This window comes from Macaca nemestrina, chromosome 3 (genome assembly GCF_043159975.1).
Source record: "Macaca nemestrina isolate mMacNem1 chromosome 3, mMacNem.hap1, whole genome shotgun sequence".
NCBI classification, from domain to species: domain Eukaryota; kingdom Metazoa; phylum Chordata; class Mammalia; order Primates; family Cercopithecidae; genus Macaca; species Macaca nemestrina.
Window position 1 is genome coordinate 75,416,503 of NC_092127.1, and position 23,366 is coordinate 75,439,868.

The 23,366-nt window shown below is 37.3% G+C and overlaps 1 protein-coding gene across 47 annotated transcripts in view; it reads left to right on the plus strand.

Annotated features, from left to right (window-relative positions):
- Nucleotides 1–3,418: 3,418 nt before the first annotated feature.
- Nucleotides 3,419–23,366, plus strand: part of LOC105486221 (calcium/calmodulin dependent protein kinase II delta) — a 310,220-nt gene continuing 290,272 nt past the window's right edge. For 45 of the 47 annotated variants that reach the window (XM_024794219.2, XM_024794213.2, XM_011748949.3 and 42 more), the window contains exons 1-2: nt 3,432–4,168; nt 5,764–5,858. In XM_024794219.2, the coding sequence (XP_024649987.1) occupies nt 4,104–4,168; nt 5,764–5,858 (160 nt within the window). In that variant the 5' untranslated portion in view covers nt 3,432–4,103. Of the gene's footprint in view, nt 4,169–5,763; nt 5,859–23,366 lie in introns of all 47 variants that reach the window. The other 2 variants (XM_071093114.1, XM_071093115.1) reach the window with 2 other exon arrangements.

The following is a 23,366-nucleotide window of genomic DNA, read 5'->3' on the forward strand; positions in this document are numbered from 1 at the left end:
GGATATATCCAAAGGATTATAAGTCATGCTGCTATAAAAACACATGCACACATATGTTTATTGCGGCACTATTCACAATAGCAAAGACTTGGAATCAACCCAAATGTCCATCAGTGACAGACTGGATTAAGAAAATGTGGCACATATACACCATGGAATACTATGCAGCCATAAAAAAGGATTAGTTCGTTTCCTTTGTAGGGACATGGATGCAGCTGGAAACCATCATTGTCAGCAAACTGTAGCAAGAACAGAAAACCAAACACCGCATGTTCTCACTCATAGGTGGGAACTGAACAATGAGATCACTTGGACACAGGAAGGGGATCATCACACACCAGGTCCTATTGTGATGTGGGGGGAGGGATAGCATTAAGAGATATACCTAATGTAAATGATGAGTTAATGGGTGCAGCACACCAACGTGGCACATGTATACATATGTAACAAACCTGCACATTGTGCACATGCACCCTAGAACTTAAAGTATTAAAAAAAAAAAAAAAAGAGTTGGAATAGAGTCCAATATCTCTCTCCTCCTGCAAGACCTGGTTGCAGTGGTTCTGATCACCTGGACCCCGTTGAATAAAACCTGCCTTATTATCGTTAACAACTTTAATGACTAACTTTTTATTCACTAACTATCCCTCTCAACTTCCCCCACCATGTTCATCAGACATGCAGTTAATAAGGCATGTATGATGAAATGTAAATGCATTTGGCACTAACATCCAGTGTTATTCTGTTTATAGGTATACACTTTCTACACTTTTTAGAATTTAACTCTGTTTTGCAGCTATTCCTGAAATGATGTTGAAGTAGAACAACAACAACAAAATCTTTGATCTGACTACTTTTTTTTTTTTTTTTTCAGACGGAGTTTTGCTCTGGTTGCCCAGGCTGGAGTGCAATGGTGCGATTTCGGCTCACTGCAACCTCCCTCGTCCTCCCAGGTTCAAGCGATTCTCCTGCCTCACCCTCCAAAGTGGCTGGGATTACAGGCATACTCCACCATGCCCGGCTAATTTTGTATTTTTATTAGAGACAGGGTTTTGCCATGTTGGCCAGGATGGTTTCGAACCTCTGACTTCAGATGATCCACCCGCCTCGGCCTCCCAAAGTGCTGAGATTACAGGCGTGAGCCACCGCGCCCGGCTAATCTGACTACTTCTTAACGAGGTTCAAACTTCAGAAATAACTGTAAATATTTGTTCAAATAAGCGAAATATTTAGTATAAAATATAAATCAAAGAAAGAGCACATACAGCTTACGCAGTGTTTGCTGTAAAGAATGTACACATTTATTGTCTAATAATACATCAGTATTAAAACTCAGTTATATTTCCTTTATTGTACTGTACAATTATAACCACTTACAATTATTGGTAGTTTAAATAACTGAGATAAATACTGTAATTATGTAGACTTCATTACTTGAATATTTAAGAAACAATTTTCTTCCCAGATGTAAACTTTTATATTACCTTTATTTATTGTTTTAATTTTACTTTGTTTCATTCTTAGATTCAGGGAAAAATATTAAATTATTTCATTAACACCTTGGAGCCACGTTGCTAAATAATTCAGATATTAAAAATCTTTAGCCAAGACCAAATTGTGTGTTTTTTTCAATTTATAGCCCATTTATTAATATTTAGAGACCATATTACTTTTATGCAATTTTTGGTAGCATCTTTTTCTATAGCACTACATTTTACACAGTTATTCCTTGCCTTTTACGCTGGGAATCAAAACAACATGCGAATTTCAATTTTGTTGTATTAAACGTTAAAATTTGTGAACATTTTAGTACTTCAGTAAAACCTCAGTCATTGGCAGAAGTGTTTCCCAGATCAGGAAAAAAGGAATTAGGATAATCTATGACCACAAAGTAACAATTAATAGTCTCTGGGAGCAAGCAGCAGCGCCTTTAAATCTTAGATTCTCTTGTGTTTGCAAGTTATGTTTTATCTTTCAGCTGTGAAATTTTAAGTCTCTGAAGTAATACTACGAACAAATTAGCAATAGGATTGTAAGGTTTTTATAGTCCCGTGCTGTAGAACAAAAGGCAGTAATTTGAAAAAACTCGTCCATAACGCTGTTTTCGGTCTGCGTCTAAATTTGCAATTGCATAGTTTTATTAAAGAGAACGGGAAAGAGGGCCCAGAAGTTGTTCTAGCAATCGGCAGCAATTTATCTATTTTAAATTGTAATGCATACTTTTTTTTCCTCCTACTGAAAACAATGGCAGATATGCTAAAGGGAAGGACACATTCTTGAACCACTAAGTGGTTTTTCAGATAGCCATTTACGGAGTGCACTCAAGTCCCACTATCTGGCTGAAAGCAAAGTACACACGACCTCCCCTTTTCCTTTTTCCCTTTGCAAAGCGAAACAGGCTAGACGCGTTTACGTGATGTGAATGACGTCAGCCCCCACCGGGTCGCGTGACCTACACCCAACCTTCCTACTACCTCGCCCCGGCCGCCAGAGTGGGAAATATCGCGAGAACTCGCCTTACTATCAGAACTTACTGAGGTTACAGGGGAGTTACTCAGAAGGGAAGGGAAGGTGTGGTTGAGTGGTGGAGTTTTTGCCTTCATTCTTTTAACGTTCATAGCCAAAGCAAAGGCCTTTGGGAATTGCCAGAGCCTCAGCCACCATCCTGGAAAACAGCGGGGGAGGTGGGCCTGGAGGTGGCAAGTGAAATGTGGCTCAGGGGTCGTCATTGCCCCTTGCAGAAGGGGCTGCGGGGGAGGGAGACAGCCTGCGCCGGGTTCTGGGGAGCTGGCGACGCAGTGAACCCCGCTGAGGTTGGGTTTTGCCCCAACAGTCGCTGGTGGCTGTGGGAAGGGTTGGGACCTTCTCTGAGAGCAATGAACAGCCCACATCCGGCCCCTGCTGTGTCAACTTTGAGTGGCGTGGAGATGAAGTGGTTGCTCTGCCTTGCTCGGCCACACCGGGTGTCGTGGCCCGGCAGCCGGCCTGGAGAAGTCACTGCTGCCCAGCGCCCAAAACAGGGGCGTGGGCTACCGCGACCAAGGGCGGCAGCCCCGGGCCATCCTCGAGTTGCCCTGCATCTTCCCGCTCAGTCAGCCCCAGATTGAGGCAGGCTTTTCTGTGCGGGTTTAAATGGGTAACTGACGTCTCGCCTCATTCACCCAAACCTCCAGGCTTCTCCCCCGCAAATCCTCCTCCACCCACCTGGTTTCTCCTAGACGGGTGTGCTCGTGTGTGCGACCGAAGGAGGGATAGCGAGAGATCCACGAAGGGACACACTTGGAGTCGCTAGAGGGAGGTGTGGGACCAGCGAGGAGGGGGCTTCGCCAGGGAGGGGGTGCTGGCTGGCGGAGGGAGCGGCGGGAGGAGGCGCCAGGGGAGGAGACGGAGGCCTGGGGACGGCAGACGAGGCTTCGTCCGAGCCGAGCGCTCTTTCTCTCGCTGCGCCGTCTTGAAGCCGCGCGGGCTCGTGAGCAGCGCGAGGCAGTCAAGGTGCCTCGCTTCGCCGGATCCGCTGCTGCCCGCTGGAGGGAAGCCGGTCCCGGGCGCGCACGCTCGCCCGAGCCCCGGGCGCGCTCCGCGCCTGAGCCTGCTGACAGCTGCCGCTGGGCTCTGGCTGTCCGCTCCGGGCTGCGCGGCCTCGGCCCCGCTGCACTCCACCTCCGCCCCCTCGGACTCCCTCCCTTCTGCTTCTACCCCTCCTGCCTCCAGTGCGGATCGTTTCGCAACTGCTTGCCACTCGCCCCGTGCCCGGCTGTTTTTCCATTTCCCGGCCCCCTCTTCTTGAATACTTTACCCCCTGTATTTGGGGACAGGGACTGGAAAAGGGGCGGGTGGAGCGTCCAGTGGAGAAGAAGGAAGCGAGGCCCGCAGGAGGAGGAGGATCGGCTGACCGTGGGGAGGAGACCCCACGCCACCGTTTCTGGTCATCTCCCCTCCCGCCCCGCCCCTGCGCACACTCCCTCGCGGGCGAGCTACTTTCGGACCAGGAAAGTAAGGGCGGCCCTGGGTGACAGCGCCGCGGGGCCAATCCCGGGGTTAGCCGCGCGTCTGCTCGCTTCTCGTCCGTCGCGCTCCCAGCCAGGGCACAGCCCGGACCAAGGATGGCTTCGACCACAACCTGCACCAGGTTCACGGACGAGTATCAGCTTTTCGAGGAGCTTGGAAAGTAAGCGCCTTTGCCCGGCATCCTCATGTCCCCTTTCCAGCTGAGGGCGGGTCGCGTTGCCCCAGACCCACCGGCCTCCGTCTTGGGGCGAGGGAGTTTGGGAGACGAGAGGAGTGGGAGGAGGGCCCCTGGTTTGTCAGCTCTGGGGAAGGTGCTATCTTAGTAAGGGGAGGGAACACAGAAGGCGTAGGACCCTTGCCCCGGCTGTGGCTCATTTCGATAGTCCCTAGCCCACCTTCTCCCGGTCCCCCACCCTTCTGCACTGAGAGACTTAGTGAATTTACGATCTCTGCAGTTGTAGCTGTCATCCTGAGAAGTGTGCGCGCGCGCCTGTGTGTAATGTGTGTTTGGAGAGGAAATTAGAACCCATGTAAAATGCAACATAGATCATGTTTTCTGTAAATAGAGATGCCTCCTGGTTAGCCGGCGTGTCGGCCGTATGACCCATGTACTGAGGAGAGCTCACAGCCTCAGACGGTGCCATATTTATTGATGCCGAAAGTTCAACTTGGCATGGAGACTATTTCGCATCCAGTAGTTGTTCTGTCCAGGAAAAGGGCCACCCAACAGAACCCAGCCCCTTGCCCTATATCCACTGTTATTCTTTGCACCAGATTACCGCTCACCATCATTCTTCCTAGGATTTACGTGTGCATCTTTGCGTTCTCTGGGAGGATTTATTTATATAGGCAGCGGAAAAGCCCTCTGGAGACTGAGAGCGCTCTTAAGAGTAGCCTAGCATTGTGTAAAACCACCTCCTCTACCTAACTGGCAGAACTATTTGGAGATGCTAGGGAAGGAGGCAGGAGATCTACTGAGGACTTGTGTAAAGGGACCTAGGGGCCGAGCCGTGAATGCTGATTTTAGTAGCATTGAACCCAAACCCAATTCCTCTTTCACTAGTTTCGACTGTTACTTTTATGAAAGGGGTGCGTTTATATGTATGTTGTTGGTTTACACTGTAATTAAAGGAAAGGTAAATATTTTTGAAGGTAATAAAAATTATATATGTATATATTGTCTGGTGTTAAAACATGGAGAATATGTCGGAAGAGCAGCTTAATTCAAATCTCTCCCCTCCCCCAGCCCAAAACAAGACACAGAGAAATCACCATACCAGGATTTGTTAAACCACACTAATGTGCTCAAGATTGATATTTTAATGAAAATAATCGCCGTGTTTACTTACTTGGAACCACATTAATTTTTTGTTTCCTACCAAAGTAAGTAGGCAGCAGATTTTTTTGCTGCTCTTCCTCTGCTCTCTTCTGTGCAGGGTTTTTCTCAGAGCATTTGGTGCTGTGAGTGTGAACTGTAAAATGTTTTCAAATTTCTTGTGCAAACAAGAGCGGTCATAATTGGCAGTTCCTTTCATTTTGTTGATTAATAATGTGTGCTCCCAGTTAAATAAAATTTACTTTTATTCTTCAACATTAAAGAAAGTCTAGGTTTCCAGGAAGAATTGTTCATTTACTGGATATTACTGTACTTCACTGGCAATCCACTAAAATCAATAAAAATGCTCAGATTTTATAAATTTTTTAATGGAATGTTATATCTGTTATATTAATGACCTGCTAATTATTGGTTTCCAGGGGGGCATTCTCAGTGGTGAGAAGATGTATGAAAATTCCTACTGGACAAGAATATGCTGCCAAAATTATCAACACCAAAAAGCTTTCTGCTAGGGGTGGGTATTTTCAACCACATATATTGGTTAATTTTGTATGTGTCATGTTGATTATAGGTTCTGTTGTATGTAAATATATCATGTAGTTATAACTGAATTTTAGACTTAGGTATCATATTACATACTGAGATTATTTTCTTCCTGAATGCTTCTTGGTCTGTACAGTTTAAAAATAAATGGAAAGATATAATTATTATTCGATACATTGCTATTAAAATTCTATCTGTCCTACAGGCAATAGCATGAATAACTATATTTTAAAGCAAATAAATGTCAGGTGCATTTTGCTTATAGTTTAAGTATAAAATAACTTTTAGAAAGACGATGGAATGGAAAAATATAAGTCTCACAACTGTCATAATTCCCTTTTGCTTTTGGGAGGAAAATAGGTCATAGCTCAGTTGAATCATATATTTCAATTGTAGTTACACTTGAACTTAATTCATCAAGGTATATTTAACAGTAATAGCTTTGATAAGAAAAAAATTTATGATTGCTATATTCTAGGAAGTTTAGTTTTATTTTGATGTTTCTGTGTGCAGCTCAGACCTTTACTTGATCTTCGTGTTAAGGCTTCGCACAGACTCATGTAATGTATTTTACACATGTAGTTTATAGCTACAGAGATAATTCATACTCGTAAAATAGCTGTTGACATAAGCAAAAAACTTGGAGGACTCTCACTGCATTCTTTTTATTTAGTTGAACTCATGCAAAAGTACTTATGCTGAAATGTTAGGCATTCCAATTATTGTGGGCACGTGTCTGAGGTATTTCCATGGGAATTTATGGTTTGATGAAATAAAAATGAAATGAAAATGAACAAAATACCATAGTGTAAGCTCATCTCAGTGACCTGGTTTATTTCAAGTAATGAGAGAAGAAATTCCATTAGGTTTAGTTTTCTTCATTTAATATGTCTTTTCAAAAGTGCTTCTTACCAAAGTCCTGGCATCATTGCTTTTGGTCTCTGCTATGATTAGTTTTTCCATATTTATTGCAAATTCTACTTTTTACATGCACTTTAGGTTTAGGTTGGTATTTTAGTTTATCCATTTGCATGGGATGTTGTTTTAATTTCTTTCATCTGATTTTGACATGATTCTGAGGTAGATCTATAAAGTAACCAGCACCATAGAATCATGGTATGAAAACTAATGAGAAGGATATTATGTTAATTATGTTCTCTTAGTCTCTACTCCACAGGAAGGTTTTAACAGTGAAAAGGAATCGCTAAACTCTAAGTGTCATTTTAATTAAAAAAAATGAAAATGTGTAGTTAGAATCTTTCAGTGCTTCTCTTATTTCCTTCTGTGTGCTAGATAATTTTGGCTGTGGTGGAGGTATCGTTTCTTTTGAAAGCATTACAATACCTGTTCCAAGATTTTTGGTGGTGTTTCTTTCAAAACAAATCAGTGTAGTGCTTCACTTTTACTAATTTTCTTAATTAGAGCCATCCCTCTTCACTCATCTGAATTTGTGCTCCCTAAATCAGAATAACAAATATACTTGTGCCTTATCACATACATTTTACTCTCTTTTCCCTTCAATCTGTGGAGAAGAAGTCTTCTTTGGCCTGATGGAATCTCTTCTCCTTGCTACTCCACCAGTGTTCCTTACCTGCTCATATTCTGCTTCAAAGAACTACCTACGTGTCCCAAAGCTTTTTACCCCTTCTGGATTTAATGATTTTAATTACTCTACTTAGGAAAAGGTACTAGGGTGAAGAGTTAGGAGACATTCTTCTTGCCTGTTCTCTGCAATTTTTTTTTCCTTGTGACTTTGGGCAAGTTTCTTAACCTGTTGATGTTAACCTACCTAAGAGTGAGCTGGTGGTGAAGAACATTATTAATGCTGCAACCAAAGGCTCTGAGTTTAACTTCTGATGCCTATACCTACTGGTTGTGCGATCTTGGGCACATTACCTATATTCTCTGAGCCTCAGTTTCTTCATCTGTAAAATGGGAGTAATAACAGAGTTCTTCCTCACAGGGTTTTGTGTGGAGTGAATGAATTGACATAGCATAGAACAGCGCCTACCCCACAATATGCAGTCAATGAATATTATCTACTATTATTATCTAATAAAGTTGTCATAATGATCAAATTAGATTACTTTTGTGGAAGAACTTATAAATCCAGTGGCAGCCTTGATTTAGCTATGAGAACTACGTTTGAATCTTTGCTCTACTAATTAGGTATAAAGTCTCTTTCCTTCTCTCGATATCAGGTTCTTCACCAGTAAAATGGGAAATCATACTTATGGAGTCTTCATGGGGGGTTCTGAGGATTCAGGGAATTTAATAAGAATCACTTCTTCAACTGCGAAGTATTGTGTCAATTTTACCTCTTATTATTGTTCTTCTGAAAAATTACAGAACTTTTCCTTCAAAATGGTCAACAATTTTATTTTATATTGTAACACTAATTGGAGTTGGTTGTAGAATATTTGTGCCTTTGAATGAATTCATTTGTTTAACCTGTACTCATATTGAATTATAAACTCTTGAAGAAAAAAATACCATGTTTTCATTTTTTGATATAACATTCCCCAGAATTGAGGGCGTAGAAAGGGCTCAGTACAGAGTAACGAGAATCAAATATGGTTGTTGAATGACTTGTAAGTGTTAAGTACTTAATTTACTCCTAACAACAAGCAAATACTGAAAATAAATCTGTGAAGTAGTATATTAAGAGGATATGTTTTAACATGTTAATTCTTTAATAACACTCATTTCAGAGAAAATAATGATCCAAATAAACCATTTTTGCAGGAAAAATTTAAAAATAGTGAATATATTCAAAGGCAAATGTAGAATGAATTGCAAAATAGTATGCTTGTTTTTTCTAAGGTACTGATTTTTGAGAGTTGCATACGGCAACTTTTGTGGAACATACTTTTTTTGTGCAAATTTTTGTTTGTATTTGAAATTCCATGACTCTTTATACCCAAGCCTTTAGTCTATTTGTTTTAAAGACCAGGCAGCTTCTCCAACTCCACTAATGTTCTTTAAATATAACATTACAACTGAAAAAGAAAGGGCTATTGTTAATAAATTTAAGACCACGAGGGAATTGCCAAAAATTTGGCTACATTCCTGCATAAATTTGCACATCCAACTATACTGTCAACCAGGCATTTTTCTGTGCCTAGATTTTAATGGATTTCCAGCAGACAGTTTCAGTTGTATTTCCTCTCAGCTGTTAGTCATACATACCATATTTGGGGAACTCTGAGTCAATTGAAGAATTTCTTACCTTTTGTGTTAGCATGTGCATGCATAGAACATTCATTATACTATACTGAGCATATAAATGAATACACTCATATATAATTTCGCTTATTTTGAAAATAAAAAGTAGTATGGAAGCATCTCAAGCATCTTGTATTTTATATGTAACTTCTATCTTCTATAAAGTTTTTGTTAGATGGGCATTGAGGGCATGCTTAGTAAATGTTGAATAGTGATAAGATAATTTTTGCCTTATATTTTCACCATGAGAATTAGAAATTACACCATTTTAATCCCAAACACAGTTAGGGTAGTACTTAACAAAAGCCAACTTTTTCTGCTGCTTTGATATTCTGTTTATTTATACATGTTTAGAACTGTGCACTGTTGTCAAATTATATAAAGTCCAAGAAGAGCTGTGATTACAGTTCAGAATCTAGTGGACTGATGGTTCTCATGGCAGATATCTTTAGAAATAGTACCTATGGTTTATTTTGCATTTCAAAGCCTCGTGGTGGTAAAATATTTTATATGGAAGTAATGGCTTCTTGATATTCATCTTCCAGTGTATTTCTTGATCGTTAGAAACCACTTGACTGTTTATATAGAGTCTGATGTGCCACAGTCGCTGTTTTTGTAAAATATAATACATTACAGTATAGGGTTAAAAAATAAGTTATTACAAGTATATGTTACCTCTACTCTGTTGCTAAAGTTAAAAGTGATTTCATTTTATATTTCTGTAAAACTTCAGGCTTAAACAGTTAAGGCACTTTGATATTCTTTGATTTTACTAGTTTTATTAATTCCTACATTGGTGATATTAGTAGTACATGAATCAGGACTTTATAAAACTACTTGCCCATGTATACAAAGTTAGGCCTCATCTATAACATCTAAATGTTGTGTGTGTGTGTGTATATATATATATGCATATATATATATATATCCCTAAGTAACCCTTTTTGATGTTATAAAAGGGATGTTAAAAACTAATTCTTGCTACTTTTCTTTTCTTTTTGGCATCCAGGTAGTCAAGAAAGTACTGTAATTTCTCAACTTCAGGGTTACTTGTCTTGAGTTGGAAGTAGAACCGAAACTATATAGATGGATTAAGTTCTGATTATACATTATTGATTTGGCAAATTGGAACAATTTGGACAAATTAAAATTTGAAGGTTTCTTGGCAAGAACAATGTTTTAAGAAAAAAATTAGTAAATCATTTTTATATTTGTACATGGAATCTCCCCAACTCTTCAGTTATGGACCCAGAAGTGGCATGTGTCATCCTTACTATTTTGTATCCTTTACTTACGTTTAGTTGTATTTACATTCTTTCATAGGTCTTGATATTAAACATTTGTTTTCCTCTTTTGTTGAATGAAAACATTACTGCTATTTAAAACTAGTTAGGAGATACAAATAATAAAAAAAAGTATATCCACACTTCCAGGAAATAATAGAATCCTTTTCTGTATTTCATTAAATAAAGAAAACTTAATAAAGAAAGTTGTTGTCAGGTGCCGTACTGTGATATTAATAACTAGTATAAACCTCTACCTGATTGTGTGAGAACTTTGTTTAGACAATTAGATTAATACTTCTCATTTCCATTGAAATGTTGAATAAACTGAATATAACAATTAAAATTTAGCAGTACATCACCTTTTATGGATCTTTTAAATGGTAATAATCACAAATTACTAGAAATCTTATATGTACTGGGCTTTTCTTGGGCATCTAACTTTTTTGTTAACTAGAATTTTAATTTATTTTTAAAGTCTTTTCCTTGGGCTTATATTGAGATTAACTCGTAGTATCTCTAGGGCTGGGTTGGTATATTTTTTAACATCAGTCTTCACTATTTATTGGGGTGTAATGTATGCAGTGTTTTAATCATTGGCAGTTAATTAATGATTATTTACATAGAGGCTGTATTAAAGATTTTAAGTTACAATAATATTTTTAGTAAACTACACTGCAATGCGTTAAATGGAGTATTAGCAACATTTTAACCCTGAAACATATCTTTATATTTCAAATCACTTTATAGATCATTAAGTATATTCATATGACTTTATTTTATGTGTTTAATAAATATTAAATGATTTCAGTGGACAGTGTTAGGAAAAATAAAGGCTATCTACATAAATAGACATAATAGAAGACATAAATGGCATTACAGTTCAAGCATGAATAAAGTACTATGGGCTTTTAAAGGAGGAAAAGATTATTTCTGCCCAGAGATATAAAGAAAGGCTTTCATATAGTATTGATTTAAAGAAATTTTGAAAGCTATAATGTAGATGGGGCTTAAGTACCACCACCCCCACCCGAAAACAAAAGAGTCTAAATAAACGATTTGGGGAAGTTGCTCAAAGTAGTTTAAATATCTGATTATAACAACATGTTATGTTATTCATATGGTAAATTTGTTGTAATTATCAGTATACAGTTATTTTTAGAATAAAATTATTTTAAATGAAGTAGGCTATATCTTAAGTGACAAAATTTCTCTAATTCCAGTTGAGAGAGATATAGCAATACTTAGGAGAAATCATAGACCTTTCATCTGCCATAACTTCTCTTACTCTAGCATAGGGAAATTGGCAGATTTGAAGAGGAGAGAGGGCAGCTTTTTTTGTCAAGTTTGTTTGGTTTTGTTTTTAAATCTCTTAACTATCATTGTAATTACACACAATGACACAGTGACATCGTTGATTTTTTTAGTTACCTGACCCCCTTTTCTGGTGTTACAGTCTCATTTTAACTCCTTAGAACTATGTTTATTACTACCAAAATCAATAATGCCATCTTCATTAATAATAATTTAGAAAAATATAAATATTAACAGCCATTATTTGAAGAGTCCCTTCTATGAGACAATAGGTATATATTTACAAGATACTTTGTTTTATTTTATTTAACCCACACTGCAGCCTCCTAGAACAATTTTATATCCATTTTAAAAAAGGATACTGAGGCTCTTGTATAAGGCCTCAAAATTAGTAACTGATTAAGAGTCAGGATTTCAATCCAGTTTTCTCTGGCTGTAAAGTCTGACTCTTTCCATTGTCACCTCCTGTTGATTGCTATTAGAGAGAACTTAACCTCTCTGTATTCACCTGTGTGTGCTTAACTCATCTTACAAACTTCAGAGTCCTTCATATGAAGCACTATGCCTTACATTTTATCTTCCCATTGCAGTGTGGGGAATTGAGTATTTCTTTGGGAAAATACATTTAGAGTTCCAGCTTGTGAGAGAAGATAGTCTTTTAAATGCTACTGTAACATAAGATCAAAATGAAGTTTCAGACAGTCCCTCCATGCTATCTTCTGGAAGGAAAACAATATAGTGAAAAATGTTATTATAATAAAAATGTTATTATTATAATAACCAGGAAAATGGTTAAAGGGGAGTTAAGTATTTTGGTAAACTTAATTCATTAACTGATTAAAAATATCTCACTATACAATAAGTTTCTAGGATTACTTCTTCTAAATGATTCAGTTGTCACTGCAAACAAAAACTCAGCCTTTCACCAAATCCCAGAGAAACCTACTCAGAAAGCTGTTCTACTTTTCTGGTTCATGTTGTTTAACCAGTGAAGAATGGAAGACAAATTTTTGTTGTTTTGTAGTTTCCTTTTGAACAACATTGTTGTATGTAGCAAATTCTTACAAAAAGATGGCAATTTAAAGAAAAATATAAAATTGTCAAGTTCTATATTTGTTGGAAAAATAACTTAGGTGCAGCAAGTAATATAAAGGTACACAGAGAAAGTATTGTGATATAATATTTATATACAGTTAATTGTTTTACAGTAGGTTTCCTATTTTCCTTTAGGTTGATTACATAGGAATTTTAAAACTTTTACTGCATAAAATTTGATATATGTAATTATATCATATATATTTAATTTTATAACAATAAGCACTCAGTAAGCCTCCACCCAATAACTAGAACATTCTCCCTACTTTCAAAGCTACCTGTGTGCTTTTTGTTGATCCTTATCCCTTGTATCTCCCTGAGAGCTAATCCCTATCCCTAACTTTTTTAGGAGAGAAACTTCTTTTTATTTCTTCATACCCTGGAGTTTTTTTAATTAACTGGCTGATCTCAGTGGAACAATCAGTCATTCATGGAATAAATCTATGTACCCATTTTCTAGGTAAATTGTATTTTATTTTGTGTGGTATACGTGTAAACTCATGGAATAAAATGCATTACTTCTCATATATTAGTATATAATTTTACCCTCTCTCTTAAATATAGGCAATGCTTAATTTATTTTGATTTTTTTTAGTAACAGGAAATTATTTTCTTCCTATGTCTGATAAATTTTTTAAAATTTTTTTATATATATCTTTTTGAGACAGAATCTTGCTCTGTCACCCAAACTGGAGTGCTGTGGTGCGATCTCTGCTCACTGCAACCTCCACCTCCCAGGTTCAAGTGATCTCCTGCCTCAGTCTCCTGAGTAGCTGGGATTACAGATGCATGCCACCGCGCCCGGCTAATTTTTGCATTTTTAGTAGAGGCGGGATTTTACTATGTTTGTCAGGCTGATCTTGAACACCTGACCTGGTGATCTACCCAGGTGGGCCTCCCAGAGTGCTGGGATTACAGGTGTGAGCTACCGCACCTGGCCGAAATTTTATTAATGATTATGTATACACATTGAAATAAAGCATGAATAACTTATATAAAAATAACTTATTAAATGTAAATGTAGTAAGTGAAAGTTTATCAAAATTTTCTGTTTTATAAAGAAATTGTGGATAGTTGAGATATGCTACATTATGCTATTAGTGTTTACATTAAAATTTGATGTTTTGATGAGGAAATAAGTACTTTTGCGTTTTTTTGAGGCAATGTTCTGGATAATTTGAATTTCTGCTGAGGGGTATTTGTTAGTAATACAGCCCCAAACTCGGCATATTCCCAGTAGACTCATCAACTTTCCCCCTCTGTCAATGGCACAATAGTTTTCCTAAACTTTCAAGCCCGCCTGATTTTTTTTTCTTATCCTATCTCAACACCTTTTTCATTTTTTCCTTATTTTTCACCATCCCAATTTGAACTCTCTTTTCTTTTTGCTTCAACTCTTTTGTTTTGGTTTTTGAGACACAGTTTCTCTGTTACCCAGGCTCTAGTGTGTTTGTGAGAACCTAGCTTACTGCAGCCTCCAATGCCTGGGCTCAAGTGATCCTCCTGCCTCAGCCTCCTGAGTAGCTGGAACTATAGTCATGTGGCACCATGCCCAAGTAGTTGTTTGTTTTTATTTTTTGTAAAGACACAGTCTCTCTGTGTTCCCCAGGCTGGTTGGTCTTGAACTCCTGGCTGTAAAGCAATCCCCCCATCTCGGGCTCTCAAAGACCTGGGATTATAGGTGTGAGCCACTCACTGTGCCTGGCTGCTTCAACTCTTTTAGATCGCCTCCTAAATGGGTTTGGTAGATGATAGTTGCACATTTTTTATTCGTTTATTCAGCTCATCATTAGATCTTTTAGCACTCGCTGTGCTGGGCAACTTGATACGTTTTAGAGATACAGAGGTGAAAGACATTTCTTCCTCAAGTATTTCCTGGCCTATGAGTATGGATGACAGCCTGGCATTTAGTAGAGTCTGTGAAAGGGCTTTGATAGACGTGTGCACAGGGCCTTTGAGAGCATGCGGAGACAGGCTCAGGGAGGTTGGTCTCACATATTTCCTGAAAAGATTGATGTGTGAGGTTGTATTTTGAATAAATTAGGTGAGCCTGCTAGAGAAGGGAGTAGGCAGCCTGTTCACAGGGAGCCTGCTCCATCTTCCTGAGGGAGTGAGTACGCCTGGTACTGTTGCAGTACTCTCTCCTTTAAGATCCAGTTCGGGTGCTGCCTCCTCTGTGGTCTCCACCTTCTTCTCTCACCTCTCCTTACTTTCTCTAGCCAGAGAGATTGTTGTCTCCTTTGTCCTTTCAATAGATCTTTCATATCTTATGGAGCTTGCCAGATTTCTCCCCTTGTATTGCAGTCATACATGTTGTGGCCTTCAGGCATTTGGTGACGTTTCTTAGTTTATCTTCAGTCTGTGTCTGGCACAGTAATTAATATTGCAGATACTTGTAAATGTTTGTTGGATAAATGGACAAATAATTGCATGACCAAGTAAGATTCTGTATATTGAAATAGACATGCTTCAAAGAGAAACCTATGACTGGCAAAGTAAATGAAAATTGACTAAGACTTCATCTTCACGTCAAATGGCGTACAATAATTCTATAAATTAATTTCTAATTCACAAATTATTTCATAAGTTCTGTCATGACAAATTCTGCTTTATTGGAAAGAATTTTGTATAATTCAGTATTTTCTTTTTGAGCAACTACTTGCAAATTCTTATTGCTGCTTTTTTTTTAAACCATGTATTATAAAGTGGCTCATTAATGAGGGCTAATGTTCTCATGGCCTGTGTGTCCATCAGCACCACTTCAATAATTCCAGACTCATGTCATGATTAAATTATTTTAACATGTTTGAGTTTAAAAAAATTTTGATCCATTCTACAGAGGTAACTGATTACTTACTTTTTCATTTATTTTTTGACAAAGCTCATCTTTAAGCAGTATGGTGACACTTTATAGAGTTTTAGATATACATATCATGGATGTTATTTGCTTAGAGGATATTTGATTTTTTTTAGTAAAGGCAGTTAGAGGCCAGCTGTTTCAACTGCTGTGTCTGTCGTTGAGACATTTGGTGAGAGAGAATGTACTTGTTTCTGTATTGGAAGGCTCTTATATGTTGAAAAGCACTTACTTGTGTTCTCTCCTCAAGGAAATTTCTTGTGTGATATGTTGCAAGACACTGGGCGGGGGGGGGGGGGGTGGGGATGGTTCATAATTCTATAGCTTTACAGTACTAATATATATACTAAATTAGAGACATATTTCTAATACCTATTCTAATATATTTAATGTTATATATTACATTCTATTTATAGCTCTTACATATAAGAAAATATTCTTTTCATAAAAATTCATATCATATTTTTAAATGATGACTTAAAGACTTTAGTCATAGTGGCAATAGTGATTTGGGGAATTAGTGCAGGTGTACATTTTGGCAGTTTTGTAGAAATTGTATCCATGATGAATATTTTATTACTTTGATAAAATGAATTTTATATGCTTTAATACTAAATATTAATATTTTAGGTATAGAGAGAATTACAAACTTCAGACATACCTCTGAAATAAATATTTATTTATTACAGTTTTGTATAAATACATTTTTAAATAATCATATCATAAAATATATATATTCTAATTACAGAATTTGGGGAAATATGGAAAAATAGAATGAGGGAAAGACACATTTGTAGTTCATTTCCCCCAAACAAGCACTGTTAACATTTTGTCACTTCCTTTTTCTTTAGAATACTGGACTAAAATAGTACAATTTTGTGTCCTGCTTTTTTACTTAAAATTATAAAATTTCCCTATGTACTGCAAATCTTTTGAATTCTTAATAAGTGAATTATACTTCACTAAGTGACTAGAACACCAATTAATTATTTTGGTATTCTTAGTACTTTTTTTAAATTTTTGCTTTTTGCTATGATGACTGGCACTATTATAAACATTCTTTTGTATAACTTTTTTTATAGTTCTGATTAGTTTCTTAGGAAATATTCATAGAGGAGAATTGATGGGTTAGAGGATTAAATGTCATCGAAATTTTTCTTGCCTAATTACTTCCTGTAAATTTTGTACGTTTCCACCAATGACAAAGTATGCGAGCGAGAAATTGAATTTTAAGGAGCGTGATTCTAAATTTCAATTCCAATTTAACAAAAAATGCTTATTCACCATGTTCTGGTCCTTCTGCTAGGTGCCGGATAAATGAAGGTACAAAGGACAAAAGTCCCTCCTTTCAAGGTGAACAGATGTAAAGTCAAGTAAAATTACCATTCAGGTTGATAAATCTAACAAAGGGAGTGTTTACTGGGTTCTGAGGTGTAGGAAACAACTGTTGGGTTGATGAGAGGTCAGGGAAAACGTCCTAGAGGAGCTGATGTTTGAATTGGCTTTCCAAAAGAATCAGTTTTGAACTGAGAGATAGGTAGGAAAAAAACAAGTTTCAAAGGATATGATGAAAAAATACTCATGAGAAGCCAGAATATTTGAAAGTACCAATAAAGACTGAACTTGAGATAAGCACTTTCTAACTCTTGGTGATCAACTTATCAGGTATAGAGTTTTATGAAAGCATGCAAAAACGAATGAAAAGAATGGGAGTTTTTTCTTCCAATGAATCATTAAGTATAGCAAGAGCTGTTGGAGGTTCTTCAATAAGGCAGATTATGGAATTTTGCAACACTGAATTATTTGAAATGAACAGGTGATAAGAGATGAATAACTAACCTCTTTCCTACCTCATATTTTGTTTTAGTGAGCCTTGGGGCAATACAAAAATTTAAGAGTGACTAAGTAGAAAATAAAGGACTGGAGGATAATTAGAAATTTTTTTTTTTTAAAAATCAGCTAGTACTTTAAAGTGCACTAGACAATCCAGTTTGTATTTATAAATAAGAAAAGGTAGTTCCTGTAGTTGCAATATGGATTAATGACTGTTTAAAAAAACTTCATAGGTTTCTGCTCAAATCCAAAACTAAGATGTCTAAAAATGGTACTGACATTATTAACTGCTTGAATACCTGTTGTCAAGATAGTGCTTGGCACCCACGACAGGTATTTATTGAATACATGAAGGAATAAAATGATTCCCAAACGATATCATCTTATGATTAATGAATACATATTTGAGGACCTAGAACTTTTAGCAGTAAGATTTGCATACACTTTTCCTAACTATAGCATGTTTTTGTTTTTTTAAAAAAAGTTCAAAATTCTACTGTTAGATTAATTCTGTGATATAGTTTATAATTTAGCATAAGCTAGTAATAGGAAAATAGTCATGTCTTTATTCCCATGATTTAAATAATGAAACAATCTTCCACTCACTTAGAAGACAACTTCGATTTAAATATTTAGCCTCCCTAGCAAGGCCCAGCTATGAATTTTTTTCCCTGTTTTTAGAAGAATTTTAGCAACAGTAAAAAAACAATATGTAAGATTTTGCTATTTTTGTTAGTTTTGAGGACTGCTTGCCTTGTAATTTAAAGGGGGAAAAAGGATCATTGTTTTACGCTCTCTCTCTCTCTCTCTCTCTCTATATATATATATATAAAATTAATGGTAGTTTTTTTTGTTTAGTTGATGTAGGAACTTTGGGAGTAGAGCAGAAAGCCTATTGACTTCAAAAATAGTGACCCAGGGTTGGTATAATCATTAGAAAGCGGGCTGGGAAAAATCCTAATTCCAGACCTCAAGTAGAATTTCAGTATCAGAATCACTCCTGTTCCCTAAATGTAGATCTCCTGATTTCAGGCCATTTTTAATTCTAATAGAATTAGAGAAGAAGACAAATAAAAGCTGTCAAAGAGAACTATTTACCTCCTATAGATAGGATTGAGACCTACTTTTCTGTAATTTTTAAAGTTATTTTTGGGAACAATTTCTTTGGGTTGACTTTGCCTCCTTCACCCAATGCATCTGTGTGATCAGGAAAAGGGAAAACAAGATTTAATTGTTAATTTTTAAAAAGTCTGTTTGAAAGAAAAAAATATATACTGTCTTATATTGACAGAGAACCAATTATTGGGTTACCTTCAACACTGTAGCCTCCATTTAGTGCTGATAATCATAATGTCCATAATCTCCCAATAACAAAATAATAAAGAGGCATGAACAGGGGTGGCTAAAGGATCATTGAGATGACTTTCAAAATAATAATGATTTATAGAAGAAATGGAGTTAATATTTGTTGACCTTCTACAAACTTTAAAATAGATAGAAGGTTTTAAGGTATCTGTTTTGAAATAATCCAAACCAAATAAATCTAAACTTAGAAATACCAGTATTAGAAATATACAGTGAACACACACAAGGTCAATTTTGAAAACAGCACTTAGCTTTGAGAGGATAATTTCTCCTTCACCCTGAATGCAAATGATTTATTCAGCCCTTCTGTATCAAGCTTAGGGGATAAAAGAGGGAAATGGAGTGAGAAATGAGTCTTTGGAAAATTATTATAACTCACACTAATGCTTATTTAGCATCTTTCATTCAAGGACCTTAAGACATTTCCTAATTGAGTTCCATAGTACTTCTGGAGTGTGGGTAAGGGACATTCAGAGACTGCTGTACCCAGTGCTGTAAGGCCTGCCATCCCTGAGTGGCATGTTGCAGCTGTTTTGTAGGGTGCATCATATTCCCTTCTGGGCCAGATAATGGAGGAGACAGCATTATCAAGCTGAAATCCCAGAAGGATTAGGGGAACAGGAATGAATTACCTGGATTGGAATTTGGCCAGCTTTCTGGGTCAGAAACCCTATTCCTATAAAAATGTTCTATCTTTAAAACATTTTATATTCTGCTTTATCCCCAAGAAAATAAACTCTACATCACTTATTTTCTGCCAATACCTTTGGGAGCTTAACATTAATATTGAGGAATGTGACAGCCTATGTCTACTATTAATGAGGAAAGAAAATGAGGTTAGCATTTTATCTAAAAGATATTAGAAGAGAAAAACTATTTGTATTATGCCTGTCAAAAGTAAACTGTGAGGTGCCAGGCGTGGTGGCTCATGCCTGAAATCCCAGCACAGTGGGAGGCCGAGGCAGGCAGATCACGAGGTCAGGAGATCCAGACCATCCTGGCTAACACGGTGAAAACCTGTCTGTACTAAAAATACAAAAAAAGAAAAAATTAGCTGGGTGTGGTGGCGTGCACCTGTAGTCTCAGCTTCTGGGGAGGCTGAGACAGCAGAATGGTGTGAACCTGGGGGGTAGAGCTTGCAGTGAGCCAAGATTGTGCCACTACACTCCGGCCTGGGTGACAGAGCAAGAGTCCATCTCAAAAAAAAAAAAAAAAGTAAGCTGTCGCGGTCATGAAGATGATAACATATGACCAGGTCCCACAAAAAACTTACTAACTGGTTTGATGAACAGGAGACACACATAGATAATTATGAAGAAGATATATATGTATCTTCAGTATCAGAAGAAAGTATTATGAGAATTCAGTGTAGCCTAGTGATGACATTTAATGGTAGAAGCAAGAAAGGTAACATTGAGGAAGCAGAAGTTGTGGTGCATAGAAGGAAGAAAGAAGGACAAAGACACAGGAATGCAGGAAAGTATCTAATGTTTAGGGAAGAACCAAAAATGTTTATTTGGGCAAAGGATAGACAATCTCGGAAATCAGGAAAGAAAAGGTTAAAAACACATAAAGGTAGTTTACCAAATTGCGAATGTGCTCTTAAGTATACCGGAGACACATTAAAGAGAGCCTCTGAAGTTACTTGGTAGCAGTGAATGAATAGGATTGATTGGCCTAGAGTATGAGAGACACTGAGATTCTGAAACCTTAAGATAATAAGGGATAAGGCAGGAGGACACAAGGAGGACTGAGGTTTCAAAGCTGAGTCATGGGGAGAATTAGTTTTCACGTAACAAGTTGAGAAGTGAGAATCAAGAACTGATTTAGATGAGGGAAAATGATTAATTGACATATATTGAGGTATATGCAATATATTCACATTGAATTATCAAAAAGACCTTTGAAAATTGGGTGTGGTCCTTGAGAAAGTGCCTCTGGAGACCATGCAATGTACTGTATAGATTACCAGCATTGGCTATGAAATCAGATTGCCAAGATTCAAGAAGTGGCTCTACCACTTCCAAGTTCTTATGACCTTCCCAAGCCTTGATTTTCTTATCTATAAAACTGTGATTATCAATTTTGCTGCTATGATAATCGATTTTGTGATTCATTTGCACGGAGAAGATAGTAGAAGCTATGCTAGTGGAGAAGACAACAAAGGAGAGTATAGAAAGGAAAGAAAAGAGGGCCTAGGATAGTGTTGCAGGGAAATACTTCATTTTTATGGGTGAAAAGAGGGCTAGTTAGGATAAATGGAAGGATATGGCAGAAAGGTATGAAGGAAATTAGGATAATGCAGTGATTTGAATTCTGAGGGAGGGAATTTTTACAAAGGAGGGGTGGCTAGTAATGTTCAGAATTGTAGAAAAGCAGAGAGAAATGAAGACCAAGAAAAGCCCTCGATTTTCCATATAGCAGAATTTCAACAGTGTTTAGGACAAGGTCATGAGGATTGGGTCATTAGACTATTACTTGTTTTCGTATGCTCAGAACCTAGCACATTGCATAAAATATAACAGGTATTTAATGTTTGCTGAAGGATAAAGAATTAATGACTTTCTTGGGGTTAAGGAACAAATGGAGATAGCATGCAAAATTTGCTTGTTTAAGAAAATGGGGGCCGGGCATGGTGGTTCACGCCTGTAATCCCAGCACTTTGGGAGGCCGAGGTGGGCGGATTACGAAGTCAGGAGATTGAGACCATCCTGGCTAACACGGTGAAATCCCGTCTCTGCTAAAAATACAAAAAACTAGCCGGGCGTGGTGGCGGGCGCCAGTAGTCCCAGCTACTGGGGAGGCTGAGGCAGGAGAATGGCGTGAACCCGGGAGGCGGAGCTTGCAGTGAGCCAAGATCAGGCCACTGCACTCCAGCCTGGGAGACACAGCGAGACTCCGTCTCAAAAAAAAAAAAAAAAAAAAAAAAAAAACCGGAGGGGAAGAAAAAAGAGAAAAAGAGAATTGGGAGTAATTCCAGGGATTTATCAGGTCAAGGGAATTAACTTTGGGGATAAATAAAACCAAAGCTTATTTGAAAGAAGAGGAAAAAGACTAGGTAAGGAAGAGAAGGACTGACAATGCAAGGAAAGAGGGTAGTATTTATTGTGCACAGTTGAGGAGATTGTGGGCATGAGTGAGAAGAGATTAGTTTAGGGAAAATGCATTTTTTTTCCTCAGCGGACAGCAAGAGAGTGAGAAAACAGCACATACTGAAAGGTTTTGAGGTGGCGAAGAGGACAGTTATAGTTCTGCTGAGAAGAAAAGAAATAGAAGTGAGGTTGAGAAGTTGGATGGTCTTTGGAGATTGTAGAAAGGAGGCAACCAAGAGCATTGTGCAGTAGTAGTAACAACCTGAATCATTAGGAGGTACAGGCCTTGAATCTAGCACCAAGGTGTCCAAAAATGGCTCCCAGAACCTATGGCTCAGCAAGGTGAGACTGCAGAGATTCTGGCATTTTTAAAAGATTTAAGGAGAAAGGTATCTTTTGTTTACATTATTTTTTCTTAATTCACATGGCTAGTAATAATAGAGCAACTAGAATATAAACCCAAACTAGCTAATAGTAAAACCCTTGATATTGTCATTCTATTATGTTCCTTCCAGGTTGCATCTAGCAGAGAGTTGAGGTGAGGGAGGCAGTTAGAAAGCAAAAAAATTGAAAATCAAACTTTATTCTCTAGGAATAACTGCCAGAATGATGTCATTTTGGAATGTTCAGTAGCATATTTCTTTTTCTACCTGAAAGTGAAACCTGGGAAATCTTTAATTTACAATCTAAGTTTCCCTTATTACTTTTCAATTTCATTCCATTTTTCTGCATAAACAAAGGACTCAACAGGCAGCTTTTGATGGCTCAGAGTTGTACATAGTTTTTATCAGTAGGAAAGTACTATTTATAGATAAAAATTATCATAGATCAAAAATAGGTAGTACATGCTTTGAAAACATAAGTTGGTTCATCCTGGATGTCATATTACCAAAGTTGAATATGGTTCATCATCGTGAATATTCTATTTCTTGTGCCTTGCTTACATTCATATCTATATGTCTCTGGTTTAGTGACTGTGATGATTGGGACTTTTGGTTTGGTAAGTTTTCCCAAAAGCATTGGTATTCCTAATGCTTTTTTTAAAAAGTCTGTCTCTTTTTAAAATTTGCTTTTCCAAGTTCACTACAAAGAACTTTTTCTTTGAGGAAAAAAAAAAAAAAAAATGAACTCAAAAATTGTTATTGAGGTAGGTGTGCTTAGTAGGTGTTTAATGTTGTTTTTTCTTTTTACATAAAAATTTTTTTCCACTTTATTATTCTTTTGCCCATTTCTTCTCTCATTACTATTACTATTGATGTTTAAAATCCAATTATTCCTGATTTTTCCCTTCTCTACCACACTATTTCTCACAAACAAAACAGTTTCTTGAGTTCAGACTTCAAAGTTCCAGAAGACATTTACTTTGTACCTTGCCTGGTTATTAGCTTTTATCTAATAAGGAAAGTTTGATATTT